This window comes from Carcharhinus amblyrhynchos, chromosome 2 (genome assembly GCF_965287045.1).
Source record: "Carcharhinus amblyrhynchos chromosome 2, sCarAmb.v2.hapA, whole genome shotgun sequence".
Taxonomy (NCBI): domain Eukaryota; kingdom Metazoa; phylum Chordata; class Chondrichthyes; order Carcharhiniformes; family Carcharhinidae; genus Carcharhinus; species Carcharhinus amblyrhynchos.
The window spans coordinates 101,417,019-101,433,439 of NC_137325.1; the positions used below are offsets into that span (position 1 = coordinate 101,417,019).

Consider the following 16,421-nt stretch of genomic DNA (forward strand, 5'->3'; position numbering starts at 1 on the left):
TTCAGCCTGCATGTCCTAAAAAGCCTTCTCAGCCCTGAATGAATGCAAAGGCTTTTTGTTTTAACAGCTGCTCACTGCACTGAATGATTCTTCTGCCTGTGTGGCAAAGAAGTGAGAATGAGTGATTAGTTTACAGTCATTAGTGATATGTAGCTATGGGCTGTCTGTGAGAACAGGGCTCATGAGGTGGGAGTAAGGGAGTGATGAGCCTAAGAGGTTGGCTGGATGAGACCCCAAAGACAAGGCAAGAAGACTGAGGCCAGGCATTTAGAGATTATGCAGTGTCTGCCCAGGACTACACTCACTTGGAATTGGACCAGGCCCTTCAGCATGACAGGGCCATGGGATGTGTCTCCATTGCTGCTCTGCCACAACTGCAGGGATGGCACTCATGTGGCACTACGTTACCTGTGGCATCAGGGAATCCCGTATATTAACAGAAAGGGATTCCACTCCCTTACTGTGAAGCTGGTGTGCGATAACCACGTGAGGATCATGCACATGTCTGCACACCTTCCAGGGAACGTGCATGGGAATTTTCTCCTTAGACAATCTCAAATCCTCTGGATTTTCGAGGGTCACCTCAGGCTGCAGAGATGTTTCAGAGAGGATACGGAATACCCGCTGAGATCTTGGCTGGTGACGCCTGTGCGGAGGCCTGGGACTGAGGCGGAAGCCCATTGCAATGATGCTCACAGTGCCACCCGCACTGTGATTGAGTGACTGTGCATCAGGCTGCTGAAGATGCACCTCAGCTGCCTCAACAGGTCTGGCCTTGCATTATGATCCCCAAAGGGTCTCCCACATCATTTTTGTCCACTGTACCCTCCATAACTCAGCACAGCATAGTGGCGATATCCCCGATGGGGGCCAAGAGGAGTGAAACATTTCCCCTGATGAGGATGATGTCCAGAGGGAGTGGAGGTAGACCCTGAAGAAGAGCTGGATGAATGCCAGGAGGGTGTAATGGTTTGCATGGCTAGTAGGACCTAGGATGCCCTCATTGCTTCCTGGTTCACACACTAGAAGGACCATCATCTTGTCCGGCAAATCTAAAATCTCCCTAACCCTCCCCACCCAACCCCAAGCCCTTCATGACCCCTTCTGTGACCATGGGAAGGTGCCCACCACAGAAAGGTCTCAGCAGGGTGACGGACCTGGGTCCTCCTTCTGTATACTATGCATATCAATGAAGGAGGGCGATAATGACTCACAGTGAGAAAAGCTCTGTGATGATCCTTAGGTTTTGCTTATGCCTGACTCCTGTCAGTCTGCTGGCAGCACGCTAATTCCCCGGATCATGTGAGATGGAGGCTCAGGAACACATTGCTTTGTCCCAAGGGTGTAGAGAGGGGAAAGGGGCTCGGGTCTAGGGTTCACAGAGTCATTCCCAAATGTACGTTACTGTCTGCTGAGTGGACCTGACTGTTCACCTTACACTGAAGGCCTGTGAGGAAAGCTGTGACCAGATGGGGTGAGGACCTACCCCAGTGTGAGAAAGGTCAAAGTGAGGCTTTAAGGTAATGAACAACAAGAGGGTGAGTTGCAACATTGTGTCACTGATCCTGAATCCTGACTACTGGTGCCTAACTTCACTCATGTCCCCTCTGTGCTCCTAAAACTCCTTAATCTTTCGAGCCCTCCCACTACATCTAGGTGTATTCCCAGGATGCACATCGGAACTGGAAGTAGTCTGTTGCCTTCCATGTCCTGCTGCCTGAGATGCCATTGGTGGGCATCCTCTGGAGGGCCTGGACCTGGAGGGACCTGGCCAACTGTTTGGTGGCACTGATGTCGCCAAGTCGCACTGTTCTGCCCGCAGCCCCTGAGACGCACTGGTATCAGGAAGAGCGGAGTCAGAAGGGCTGGTCACTCAGAGTTTTCTGGGCTCCAGGATTGGCTCCAGCACTTCCTTCTCTTTCTCTCATGCTTGTGGGTCCCTGGGTTACTCCACAGCAGGGAGGGCACCTGGAGTGAACTCCAGAAACCTCACTGTTATCCGGCATTGCTGGTCCTGGAGGCCCAACTTTTTATGCACCATGGTGTGAGAGGCCTCAGCAATGGTCCTCTGTGTCTGTTCCATTGTCTCACATCTCTCAATGTGACCTTCTGTGTCTGCACCGTAGTGTTGAGGCCTTCAGCAATGGTTCCCAGTGACTGAGACACGCCTTGGAGTTCACCAGTCACAGCTCTGACATTGTGTCCCAGGCTTTCCACTGTGGTTGCCATCATTGCAGTGTTGGCCTGCGTGCCACACAATTCCAGCAACATCCCCTGTGACTGAAGGCTTTGGGAGTTCTCCACTTGACTTTGCAGTCTCAGCATTGTCACTGACAACCCTCCTGGTATTCCCAGCTCTGCCTCTGCATCTCTAGCAGCTGAGAGACAAACTTGACCAGAGACACAGCAACTGGCAAGAGCTCAGCTGGGTCCTGGGATCCAGTAGACCTCTGACTACCCGATCCCTGGGATATTCCTGTCTCCACCTGAACTGGAATGGAAGCAATGTGGTGCTCACCAGAAAGTGACCCAGAAGCTTGACTGCTAAGCTCACCCACCGAGGAGATTGTCTCTGTGATTGTGGATGATGTGGGTGATAGCTGAGACGCATCTTTGGAGATTTCCTCTGAGTTGCGGAGAGGGGCACACTGCATGTTGATATCCAAGGCTCATCAGTTGATGTTCCTGCAAGGCAAGAGGCATGGTTTGAGTAAAAGGCCTGGTCAACTGTTTGGAGAATGGTCATCTAGCTGAAACTGCAGTGGCTCCTCACATCTCTGTCGCAGGCCAATCTCATTTTCGATGTAGGTCCACTCTTGGCTCCCCCCATGAGATCTTTGGCCCTTTCCTCAAAGGGTCTCAGGATTCTCAACATGGGCAAACCACCACCACCCAAATGAATAGGGAGCGTTGAGAATGATGCTAGGAGATCAGGTGCTGGGAACCAGCAGGGCGGCAGTGGCATGTGGTCAAATGCCAAGTGGAGACACCTACCCTTGCATTCATAGGGGGTCATTCATCTTTTCCTGACATTGAAACACTGTCACCTTTATCATGCTACTGGCACTGACCACCGCCGCCTCCCAGGCATAATTCGTCACTTTGCTGTGGCGCCTCCTTCCATCCCGAGAGTAGATTGTTGCCTGTCTGTCTTTCACCCCCACCTCTGGCAGTCTAGTGAGGGCCCCCATCGAGAATCTGGAAGCTGGTTTTCTGGCTGCCGGCCTCCTGGCTCAAATGAGAGTGAGTGCTGTGGAGCTGTTTAAGAATCGCTCCAGGTTGCGCAGTCAGCGGGAATTGCACCGATTTTCACACCAGAAATAACACTTTGCTATTTTTCCAGAAAATCCCACCCCCGTATTTATAGTACAAACCAATGTCTAAATACTGTGTGTTATTCCATGTATCTGTTTATTGTAGGATTGTCTTCTATGAAAAAAATAAACGTATATGGAATAACGCACAGTATTTAGACACTGGTTTGTACTATAAATACAGGATGTGGAGATGCTGGTATTGGACTGGGGTAGGCACAGTGAGAAATCTCACAACACCAGGTTGAAGTCCAACAGGTTTATTTGGAATCATGAGCTTTCAGGGCACTGCCCCTTCATCAGGTGATACCAGTCAGCATGATGAAGGAGAATTGCTTCAAAAACTCGTGATTCCAAACAAACATAAGAACATAAGAACATAAGAACATAAGAAATAGGAGCAGGAGTAGGCCATCTGGCCCTTCGAGCCTGCCCCGCCATTCAATAAGATCATGGCTGATCTGTCGTGGCTCAGTTCCACTTTCCCGCCCTCTCCCCATAACCCTTAATCCCCTCTCTTATCAAAAACCCATCAACCCGCTTCTTAAAAATATTTAGCGAGGCAGCCTCCACCACTTCAACGGGCAGAGAATTCCAGAGATTCACCACCCTTTGAGTGAAGAAGTTCCTCCTCAACTCCGTTCTGAACCGCCCCCCCTTTATCTTGAGGCTGTGCCCCCTAGTCCTACTGTCTTTTTTGAGCGGGAAGAGTCTTTCCACCTCTATCCTATCCATCCCATTCATCATCTTATACGTCTCAATGAGATCTCATGTTGGACTTTAACCTGGTGTTGTGAGATTGCTTACTATAAGTGGGGGAGGGGGGGGGGATTTTCTACAAAAATAGCAAGGTGATATTTCTGGCGTAAAAATCAGTGCGATTGCTGCCGGCGGTGCAATCTGGAACAGCTCTTAGCAAATAGAAAGACGGTGTTCTGAAAATTACACAGAAAAACAACCAATGAAGGTGTATTTCTGATCATTTTACACTTTGAAATAAAAAATTACAGCCACAATGTTAGTTGTAATTTAAAATGTTAGAAAAGAATAAACTGAAAGATATAGAGGGGAAAGACACACAAGATTTTCATCGCAGCTTTCATGTCCTCAGGGTATCCCAGGCCATTTTACAGCCACTGACATACTTCTGAAATCTGATCATTGATGTATTATGAGAACTGCAGCAAATAATTTACACGCAGCAAGGTTCCATAATTAGCAATGAAGTGAATGACCAGATAATCTGTTTAATCAACATTGGCTGACGTATAAACAATGGCCAGATCTTGCTCTTGCTCTTCCTCAAGTAGTACCATGGCATCTTATTCACCCCTGAGCGGCAGGGGTGACATTTGTACAGAAAGTGGCACCTCAGCTAATGCAGCACTCCTTCAGTGCTTTGCTGAAATGGCAGTCCAAATTATATGTCCGTGGAGTGGAATTTGATTCTACTTGCTGATTGGAGGTGAGAGTGCGCTCTCCCTGCCTCTCTTGAGCGACAGTAATATAAGGTGTTTTTAAAGTACTTGTCAGTTATACAACATGAAAAGACAGTCATTTAAAATGAAAGGCATAGTTTATCTGCCAACTTACAGTAAAATATAGGACTTAGGAACTGAAGATCAGGGGTAGGCCATTCAGCCCTTTAAACCTGCTCCACTATTTGACAAGATCATGGCTGATTTGCTTGTGATCTCAGCTTCACTTTTCTGTTTGCTCACCACCCCCCTACCTCCTTCATAACACTTGACTTCGTTGCCTTTGAAATATACACCTAACATCTATCTAACCCAGTCTTGAATAAATTAAATAACCTAGTCTCTAATGCTTTATGGGGAAGAGAATTCCAAAGATCAAGGACCCAGTAGGGTAGGGGTGAAGTTATTCTGTATGCTTAAGAATAAGCTAGAGCAATCTCATTGATCTGAATTTCAGCACCTGTATTTAATTGTTAGTACCTCCCTACTAAATCCTGGTGACACATCTCTAATGTAGGTTTTATTTTATAAATACCTGAAGAAACCACTAAGTGTCTCATGATCCAAGTTTTAAAGAGAGCTTTTACAGTGGAGTGTGATAAAATGTATTTTCTCAATTAATTAGTACTTGCTTTCATTCAAAAATGGGAAAATATATTGATTGCAATACTACAGGCCACGGATTAATTTCTATGTCTAAGAACAAATTAGCACAATCTCATGGAACTGAATTTTAAATATTTGAAAATTAGTGCTTGCCAAGAAGTCAAAACGAAAAAATCCCGTGATGTAGGCTGGAATTATACCCTCCCAACCGCCATGGGAATTAGAGCAGGCGAGGGGCGGACAATGGGAAAGTCTGTTGACCTCTGGCGGGATTTAAGGTTTTGGGATGAGCGAGGCCGTAAAATCCTGCCCACAGAACTAACAGAATTTTGGCAGATTAGCCGAGAACTGAATTATGAGATGAGACAGTGCTTCTTAATTTTGCTGAGGTCAAAATTATATTGAGTTCTTGGAATAACGTGGTATCTGTGATAAAGCCAGCTCACACACCCTCGTCAAAGCAGTGACAGAACCATGAAACTTTGTTAAACCACAATCCATAACACACAGGCCCAGTAGGTGACACTGTTGCAATTTTGGTACCGCTTTTCTCAAAAGTGATCTCAAGCACAACACGTGTTTTAGTAATTACAGTGTATTTTATCACAGCATGATGGTGACTAACAACAGTGTATCAATTCAACTTTTAAAACCGTTCGAATCTCAGCAAATACACCAAATGACCGACCTAAAGTCTTGCTCTACAAAGACAAATCCATTTTTTTTGTGTGGCACACACCACAAGCATCACCGGTTACATTTATGTGTTACTAAATTTACACCGAGGGGAGTCAAATATAGCTGCGGAGTCAGAGTTATTAGAATGGCAGTGCTCAGATATCTGCCACATACTCAATCCGAACAGCATTGAATTTTAAACTAATCACAGTACACAGTTCCACAAATCATGCAAATAGTGTTTGAAAAGGCATCATTTCCTAATAATTTAAAAAAAAACCTTCATTTCTGGTCAGGAAAGTTAGTTGTAAACATTTTTCCCTTTTCTTTTATTGTCTTGTCTTTAGTATGCTCTGTTGATTCCTTGTTTAAGCCTCTTCAAGTATTTCTCTGCCTTTCGAGTGTCATTTGTAATTTATTATGAACATTGCGGCAAGGTTATTACACAACATATGTTAGTGGCATAAATAAGGAGCGAGTTCTGCTCGTGAAGTACAAAAATCTTCCTTACGTTAGTATGTTACTCTGATACCAGCTGCATCATCTTAACTCATTTTTTTTTCTGTTTGATTTTTTTTAGAAATCAGTAATGCCGCCTATCAGCGGATGGTGAAACTAGCTGTCAGTTACAATTAGACTGTCTCACTTATTTACCACAAATGTGAGTATCCTGGTCATACCACCAGACACAGTAATTCATATGCTGGCAAAGGTCCACAAAACCAAGGCCTCTTAAACAAAAATCTCTTCTTCTCAGGGAAAAAAAAACAATCAGTTGTAATTCAGCAATTGGTAAGATGGCGAATGAAGAAAAAAAAGTACAAAAGGAATGAAACTAAACCATCCTTGATGAAGTGGTGCAGTCTGCGTTAAAATGTCCTAGGTTCTGTTTCTGTCGACGACCTCGGTTATTTTTTGGACATTTCCTGTGAATCAAATGATGAGAATAGTCAGAGCTTCATAAATGTTAGTTCGCTCTTTGTCTGCTTTCATTGAAAGAATTTTGTGCTTGCTCACACCACCATCAAAAATGACACATTCAGTTGCAGCGCAGTGAGTCATGGGATAAGGGTCTCTTTCCGTTCTCTGCCAACAATGGGCAACATGCCAGCACCAATGCGACATTTCCAATTCTCCCACCATTCACATTGGTTGTCCCTCTGAGAAAATCAATTTGCTGCTAAATGAGGGCTAGTTTATGGCCTGTGGTCATGAGAATCTGGATTGATACTATCCAAACAGATTTCATGTGGGGCCTTTACAGCCGGAAAATTGTGGGGATCTTTGAAAAACCCAGTAATGGCTGTGTTCAAATCCAGATCTAATATGTGCAAGAGCAAAGCATTCTCCTGCTCAACTCATTCATCATGCACAGATAAGTTCTCCAATTAAATAGGACACAAAACAAAGAAGCTTTGCATGGTTTTCCTTTTCGATCCTGGAAGGTCTAGATTGTCTTTAAAACCTTGATGTCTATAGTTAAATTGGTGCATTGAGAAGTTGTATTTTTGCAAAGGTTCACAATCTCAGCCTGCGAAGAACAATTGTTTCTTCACAAAGGCCAAGATTTTCCTGAAGTCATGGGACATTGCAGAGCTTTAATAAATGGCAGGTGAGACCAGAATCTTGTAGGCCCATCTTCACTTCCTACAGGTGAGGCAGCTGGAACTGAGGCTGGAGGATATGTTTTTAGTTAGGGAAAATGAGGAAATAATGGATAGGGACAGTAACACTGAGCAGATACCAGGACCTAGGAGGAGAGATGGATGGGTTACAGTTAGGAAGAGCGAAAAGAAAAGGAGTCATGGCACTAGGACCGCCCCGGAGGAATTACCCCGGAATATCAAGGGTGGGGTGACAGCTGGGGTAGAGAAGGCAAGGGAGGGAGATCAGAATACCTCGGAGGAAGGGAAGAGTGCAGGGTGTGAGATAGTGGTGGGGGATGGGAGAGTCAAAGGGATTGACAGGCGGTTCTGTGGGCAAAAGCGGGACTCCAGGATGGTAGTCTGCCTCCCTGGAGCAGGGGTACAGGATGTTTCAGAAAGGGTAGAGGGAATTTTGAAGGGGGGAGGGACTGAGTCTGATGTGATAGTGCACGTAGGAGAGAAGGATGTAGGAACAAAGTGCAGGGGGGACATACGTAGGCAGTTCAGGGAGTTGGGGGCTAGGCTGAAATGTAGGGCCTCCAGGGTGGCGTTCTCTGGGCTGCTGCCGGTGCCTGGGGCTAGCAGGGCTAGAAATAATGAGATACTCCAACTAAATGCGTGGTTGAAGGATTGGTGTAGGGCAGAGGGTTTTAGATACGTAGACCACTGGGAAGTCTTTATGAAAGAGGGGCAAATATACAAGAGGGATGGGGTACAGTTAACTGGGAAGGGCATGCATATCTTAGCTGGAAGGTTAGCTGGAGTGTTTCGGCAGGGTTTAAACTAATATGGAGGGGGGGTGGGGAGGTGGACGGAACTGGGATTGGGGATAGGGTAAGCCCGGAGGGTAGGAAGAAGGATCGGATTGTTTCTGAGGGTCTTCGGTGCATGTGTTTCAATGCTAGGAGTGTGACTGGCAAAACAGATGAACTGAAGGCATTAATGTTCGAAAGGAAGTTGGAAGTGGTGGCGGTGACAGAGACTTGGTTAAAGGAAGGGCAGGACTGGCAGTTGAATGTTCCTGGGTATAAGTGCTTCAGGCGTGACAGGGGTGGGTCGCTGAGAGGTGGGGGAGTGGCGTTGTTAGTTAAGGGTTGCATCATAGCAGTGCAGAGGGAGGGAGGTATAGAGGATATAGGAATCGAGTCGCTTTGGGTGGAGTTGAGGAATAGGAAGGGAGATGTTACTATGTTGGGTGTGTACTACAGACCGCCCAACAGCCCGAGGGCTGTGGAAGAAGGGATAAGCAGGGACATTCTAGATAAGTGCAGGAAGAATAGGGTGGTGGTAGTGGGAGATTTTAATCTCCCCGGGGTAGATTGGAAGGTGCCGAGATCAGAGGGTGCTGACGGGGAGGAATTTGTACAGTGTGTAATGGAAGGATCCCTGGAGCAGTATGTGGATAGCCCGACCAGAGAGGGGGCTATACTGGACTTGGTTCTGGGGAATGAGCCTGGGCAGGTGGTTGACGTTGAAGTAGGAGAGCATGTGGCTAACAGTGACCACAACTCTGTCTGGTTTAAGATATTAATGGATAAAGATGAAGCCTGTCCTAAGGGGAGGGTGTTAAACTGGGGGAGGGCTAGATACAACCAGATTAGGCAGGATCTTAAAGATACGGACTGGGGTAAGCTGTTTGATGGCAGGTCGACGCTGGGTATGTGGGAGTCTCTCAAGGGAAAACTAAAATCTTTGCAGGAAAGACATGTGCCGGTCAAGAGGAAGGATGGGAAGGGTAGGATTAGAGAGCCGTGGGTAACTAGGGATATTGAGGACCTGGTCAGGAGGAAGAGGGAGGCGTACATTAGATCTAGGCATTTGAGGACAGAGATAGCATTAGAAGAATACAGAGAATGTAGGAGAGAACTTAAAAGGGGCATCAGAAAGGCAAAAAGGGGCCACGAAATGGCTTTGGCGGGTAGGATTAAAGAAAATCCTAAGGCATTTTACTCCTATGTTAGAAACAAAAGGATGGTTAGAGGGAAGATTGGTCCTCTCAGGGACAGAGGAGGGGAACTATGCTTGGAGCCTGGGGGAATGGGGGAGATCTTGAATGAATACTTTGCGTCGGTATTCACGCAGGAGAGGGGCCTGATGTCTGGTGCTGTGCTTGAGGAGTTTGAGGATCCGTTGAGGGAAATAGTCATCACGAGGGAAGAGGTGTTGGGACTTTTAGACAGTATAAAGACGGATAAATCTCCGGGGCCTGATGGCATCTATCCCAGGCTGCTAAGGGAGGTGAGGGATGAAATTGCTGGGCCTCTGACGCAAATCTTTGTCTCTTCTTTGGACACAGGTGAGGTCCCAGAGGATTGGCGGATTGCAAATGTAGTACCGTTGTTTAAAAAGGGTCAGAGGGATAACCCAGGGAATTATAGGCCGGTGAGCTTGACTTCAGTTATAGGCAAGCTAATGGAGAGGATCCTCAAGGATAGGATGTATGAACATCTGGAGCGCTGCAATCTGATCAGGGATACGCAGCATGGCTTCGTTACAGGGAGGTCGTGCCTTACGAATCTAGTGGAATTTTTTGAAGAGGTGACAAAAACGGTTGACGAAGGACAAGCCGTTGATGTCGTCTATATGGATTTCAGTAAGGCGTTTGACAAGGTCCCTCATGGTAGGCTGATAGAAAAGGTGAAGGCTCATGGGATACAAGGCCAGGTATGTAGATGGGTGGAGAACTGGCTTGGGAGGAGGAGACAGCGGGTAGTAGTAGAAGGCTCCTTTTCCAATTGGAGGTCTGTCACCAGTGGTGTGCCGCAGGGCTCGGTACTAGGACCTCTTCTATTTGTGGTATATATTAATGACTTGGAAGAGGGGGTAGGTGGTGTGATCAGCAAATTTGCTGATGACACTAAGATGGTTGGATTGGCGGGTACTGAGGAGCAGTGCCTGGCAATGCAACAGGACATAGACAGGCTGGTAGATTGGGCAGATAGATGGCAAATGGAATTTAATCCGGAGAAATGCGAGGTGATGCACTTTGGCCGGAATAATGTGGAGGGGAGTTATACGATAAAAGGTAGAACTATCCGGAGTATAGATACGCAGAGAGACCTGGGGGTGCAAGTGCACAAGTCCCTGAAGGTGTCGGTGCAGGTGCAGAATGTGATGAGGAAAGCGTATGGTATGTTAGCCTTCATAGGAAGGGGTATAGAATATAAGAGTAGGAGTCTGATGTTGCAGTTGTATAGAACGTTGGTTAGGCCTCACTTGGAGTACTGCGTCCAGTTCTGGTCGCTGTACTACCGGAAGGATGTAGAGATCCTGGAGAGAGTGCAGAGGAGATTTACCAGGATGTTGCCTGGTATGGAAGGGCTGTCTTACGAGGAAAGATTGAACGAACTTGGGCTGTTTTTCCTTGAGAGACGTCGGCTGAGGGGGGGATCTAATAGAGGTTTATAAGATTATGAAGGGGATAGATAGAGTAAATGGTGGTAAGCTTTTTCCGCTATTAGAAATGGATAGAACGAGGGGTCACGGGCTTAGGGTGAGGGGGGCTAGGTATAAGACAAATATTAGAGGGCAGTTTTTCACGCAAAGGGTAGTGGGGGTGTGGAATGCACTGCCGAGTAAGGTGGTGGAAGCAGGCACGCTAGGGTTGTTTAAGAGTCACTTAGACAGCCACATGAGCGGGCTACATATAGGGGGATATAGCAGGCCTTACTAAACATTGTAGGCTTGGGATTACGTTTTTGCCTCAGGGATGTTACAGTCTTTGCCTGTTTAATAATGAATTTTTTTGTCTCCACAGGCATTTAAGTCCAGCAAGGGGCATGCATGCGGCAGGTTGTAGTGGGCTGCTCTTGGACGTTGCTTCGGGAGTTGCCTATTGCTTCATGTCGTTAGTGTGCTTAAACTGGACCATCTCGAGGGCAACATGACAGCTCAGAGACTATCTCTGTTGCTGTGCGGACACATGGATTTGGGCCTGTGTCTGTGGGAGTTTGCACGTTCTCCCCGTGGTTGCGTGGGTTTCCTCCGGGTACTCCGGTTTCCTCCCACATCCCAAAGATGTGCTTTTAGGCTGATTGATTGGGTAACAAATTGTCCCTATATTGGACCTCCCTGATCCTCGCACATTAGGCGTAGACTAAAATCATGAATAGGTCACTGAGACAGTGGGACGGCGGCGCGGGTTCGTTGGGCTGAAGGGCCTGTTTTCCGTGCTGTGTTGTTCTTTGTTCTTTGATCGCATTGACACTGGGAGGGGAAAGGAGGTGGATGCATGATTTACAGAGTTGGGAAACCCAAATTCGGCAGGGCCATTTGAACTCAGTGCAGAGTTCAAACAGATCCCATTTTCGGCATAGCAAGGGCCTTAACCCATAGGTATGAGAGCTACAAACGGGGCATGAGTTGACACAGAAACAATATGGAGAGCTGATGGGTGAGTGCTATTTAACAAAACAACTGCGATGAATTCCCAAGGACCCAAGTTGGGCTTTTTAAACAGCTTGCCTGGACATATGGCAGCCTCTTGGTCATCTCTAATTGGTGTCTGGGTTAGTGGGCTTGTCTCCATCTCACACCCGAGTGCCAGAGTGAAGATCCCATCATGCAGGGAAATTTCTCCCAAGGTTGGCAGAAGATTTCCTGACTAGTGGCACTGAATTCATAAAACATAGAAAACCACAGCACAAACAGGCCCTTCGGCCCACATGTTGCACCGGTCATATCCCTACCTACTAGGCCTACCTATAACCCCCAATCCCATTAAATGCCATGTACTCATCCAGAAGTCTCTTAAAAGACCCCAACGAGTTCGCCTCCACCACCACCGATGGCAGCCGATTCCATTCATTCACCACCCTCTGAGTGAAAAACTTACCCCAGACATCTCCTCTGTACCTGCTCCCCAGCACCTTAAACCTGTGTCCTCTTGCAGCGACCATTTCAGCCCTGGGAAATAGCCTCTGAGAATCCACCCGATCTATACCTCTCAACATCTTATAAACCTCTATCAGGTCACCTCTGATCCTTCGTCTCTCCAGGGAGAAAAGACCGAGCTCCCTCAACCTATCAATTCAGGAGGAGAAATCTGGGCCCAATGTGGGTGAATTGAATTGACCGCTTTCATGCACAGCCTTGATTAGAAGCTGGTCTGATACAGTAGTGACAGAAATGTTTACATACCTATCTATCTGTGGAACACATAGTGAAACAATCACAATAATTGAGAGGGTGGGGGTTGTCAATGCATAATGAAAACTTACGGGTCTTGCAAGAATGCTATAGCAATACCCTAGGCAGAGGAATAAATCATAAAATCATAGAATCATGGAACCCCTTATAGTGCAGAAAGGCCATTTGGTCCATCAGGCACGTACCAACAACAATCCCACCCAGACTCTATCCCTGTAACCCCACATGTTTAGCCTGCTAATCTCCCTGGCATTAAGGGGCAATTTAGCATGGCCAATCAACCTAACCTGCATATTTTTGGATATAAGCACGATACAAATGACAAAAGAACTCCTGGATATGATTTTCGTCTTCTGCCCTCCCATACTTTATCTGAAAACAGATAGTTGGCAGCAGTATATCAAGGTGGCGTATGGCCAACACAAGTGCCTCTTGAATGCCCAAGCTTTGCCCCATGCAACTTTCCGATGGACCAATAAATGGGTGAAGACCGCGTCCACCTGTTTGGGGTGGGTGTGTGGTTAAATATGCAAATTGGGGTCCTATGCAGTTGTAGGACACTGGCTACATTTTTAAGTACAAATAGGCACAGGAGCACCATGTCCAAGATGACTTGGGTCTTCCAAGTCCCCTTTCAGTCAGGCAGCTTGCCTGCTCCCTTGACTTCACATCTGCTTGGGCAGGAGAGAGGAATATGGCCCTCTCCACCTCCTTTCATGTACTGGAATACTAATTATGGATCAGTAGGGATAAATGAAAAAACAAAGACTCATCTTAAAAACCATGTATGTCTAGCTCCAAGAATAGCTCCTGTACATTCCTTTTGCTGAATTATTAATGTAATCTACTTACCTTGTTATACACATCACCACAGCAACTATTATGGCAATCTGCACAGCTCCAATTATTGCTGCAATTAAGACATAGTGAAGTTTTTGCCCACTTGGAACAACATATAGAATACTGAAGTCTCTGTTTTCACAGCGCTGTCCAATGTATCCAGAGTCACAGCTGCAACAGCAAAATAGGCACGTATTACTCTGGCATCTGAACTTTTATAACAAGCCCCAACAAGTTTTCATTTTTTTGTTTTCGTTTTCTTCCTGTTTTTCCCAGCGATAGTTGATAGGCTGCAATATATTCCACTGGTGTCAGCAGCCTTCCAGCATCACACCAAAGTGATCATGCTAGGCCCTAAAGTCTTCGTGTTAAACTAAATAGTGTGTCTGTCCACCAGGTCATTGGGACAATGCACCAATGGTAGTATTGTTTTAAAAAAAAGTGCTAAATATTAAATGGATTCAGTTTTTAGGCCAAAATCATGCTTTTAATTGCCATATTATTCTACTTATAACTTATGATTTTATATGCTGCGTGAAGGACTGGTAAGTAACAACTCTGTGACATTCCTGGAACAGTTTCTGGTTCCCTTCAGTGCAGATGATTTTTAAAAAATTCAGCTGGATCTTTAACTGCATATGTTCAAAATGCATTTCATTTTTAGGTTTTCTTTTTAGTATTTACGTTCGCTTTAACCAAGCTCTAATCTTTTGAGGGCATTTTTTGCAAAAGAAAGATTTTCCCGCCAGTGGATGAACAATTTCAGCACGGTGGCGCAGTGGTTAACACTACTGCCTCACAGTGCCAGGGACCTGGGTTCAATTCCTGACTTGGGGCACTGTCTGTTTGGAGTTTGCAAATTCTTTCCGTATCTGCGTGAGTTTCCTCCGGGTGCTTTGCTTTTGGGTAAATACATTGGGTCACAGAGATATAGCCTTGGCAGCACCTCTGCACCAACTCTCTGAGACTCGATGGGCTGATTGGCCTCCTTCTGTTCTCTAGAGAGTCTATGGTTCATCAACAAACTGTAAGACACACGATTGATGACCACGCACTCAATATACTCCACAGCACAGATGCTCTCTTCTGCACTGCAGCCGAAAAGATTACCGTCAAAAATATATCAACCTGCTCAAATTAGAGAAACTGAGGCTGATCTTTTTAGAGTGTAGAAAGTTAAGGAGTGATTTAATAGAGGTATGCAAAATTACAAGGGACCCTTCTGGGGTACAGAGAAGGAAACAGCTGTCACTGTCCAAAGGGTTGCTAAGCAGGAGAACCGGAGAGTAGATGAGGAGAAATATTTTTAGGCTGTCACTTGTTATGATCTTGAAAGGGTGATGGAATTCAACAATAACTTTCAAAAGGAAATTGGATGGATATCTTAAAAAGAAAAATTTGAATGGTTCTGGGCAGGCAGTTGGACGAGTTGGATAGCTCTTTAAAAGGGTGCAACAGGCCAACAACTCCTGGGATTGGATTGCATGTCCCTTAAAAACACATCCCTTAAAACACATCCCTTAAATCTCCTCCAGTCCAGCTGAAGCTCGGAGACCAAAATCAAACAAATTGCCTTGAGCTTTAAGAATGCGTCTGTCCCCAATGTATTTATAGTCAAGGCAGCAAAGGACAAAGGCTTTTCACAAGGACGCCACAAAGTGATTCCACAAACACAAATATTTGTGTAGTCTATGAAAAAATATTTGAAACTAGCAATGTTGAAGAATCTTAATTATTTTGAGTTTAGTTGAAACCTTCACTTGTTCCGCTGATGGCATGAGCTACTCTGAGCAATTGTAAGAAGTGAGATGCCAGACCAAACTATTTTTGGTGCTTTGTCAACCCCTCCAATAGCATCACAGACATTCCATGTCATTGCTCATTGGATGTGATTATTTTGCCTGGGAACCACCAATAACTTTAGTGACTGATACTGTTCTCATATTAATACTTAGCGGCAATGTGGAAACTCGGAAATCATAAACAAGATTAAGGTATCTGGGTGCAATTCACTTGTTTGCACTCTCAGTGCTCCCACCAGCAGGAAAACCAGAGTGTTTCCCATTGGCATTAGCAGCACCTGTCCCACCTTTAGCTTTTAAATTTATGGATCCTGGGAATCCTGAAGGCCAGCCCAGCTTTACAGAGATTGAACATAGAACATAGAACATAGAACATTACAGCGCAGAACAGGCCCTTCGGCCCACGATGTTGCGCCGACCAGTTAAAAAAAAACAATGACCCTCTAACCTAAACCAATCCCTTTTCGTCCATAAACCTATCCACGGATCTCTTAAATGCCCCCAAACTAGGCGCATTTACAACCGCAGCAGGCAGGGCATTCCAATCCCTCACCACCCTCTGGGTAAAGAACCTACCCCTGACATCCGTCCTATAACTACCACCCCTTAATTTAAAGCCATGCCCCCTCGTGCTAGCTTTCTCCATCAGAGGAAAAAGGCTATCACTGTCCACCCTATCTAAACCTCTAATCATCTTATATGTTTCAATAAGATCCCCTCTTAGCCGCCTTCTTTCCAGCGAAAACAACCCCAAATCCCTCAGTCTCTCCTCATAGGACCTCCCCTCCATACCAGGCAACATCCTGGTAAACCTCCTCTGCACCCTCTCCAAAGCCTCCACATCCTTCCTGTAATGTGGGGACCAGAACTGCACACAGTACTCCAAGTGCGGCCGCACCAGAGTTGTGT

The 16,421-nt window shown here is 46.0% G+C and overlaps 1 protein-coding gene across 1 annotated transcript in view; it reads right to left on the bottom strand.

Moving 5' to 3' along the window:
• Positions 1 to 5,337: 5,337 nt before the first annotated feature.
• tmeff1b (transmembrane protein with EGF-like and two follistatin-like domains 1b) overlaps positions 5,338 to 16,421 on the bottom strand; it is a 246,300-nt gene continuing 235,216 nt past the window's right edge. Inside the window, exons 9-10 of the mRNA XM_080209917.1 lie at positions 13,723 to 13,881; positions 5,338 to 7,002 (exon numbers count right to left, since the gene is read on the bottom strand). Of these exons, the coding sequence (XP_080066043.1) occupies positions 6,912 to 7,002; positions 13,723 to 13,881 (250 nt within the window). The 3' untranslated portion in view covers positions 5,338 to 6,911. The remainder of the gene's footprint in view (positions 7,003 to 13,722; positions 13,882 to 16,421) is intronic.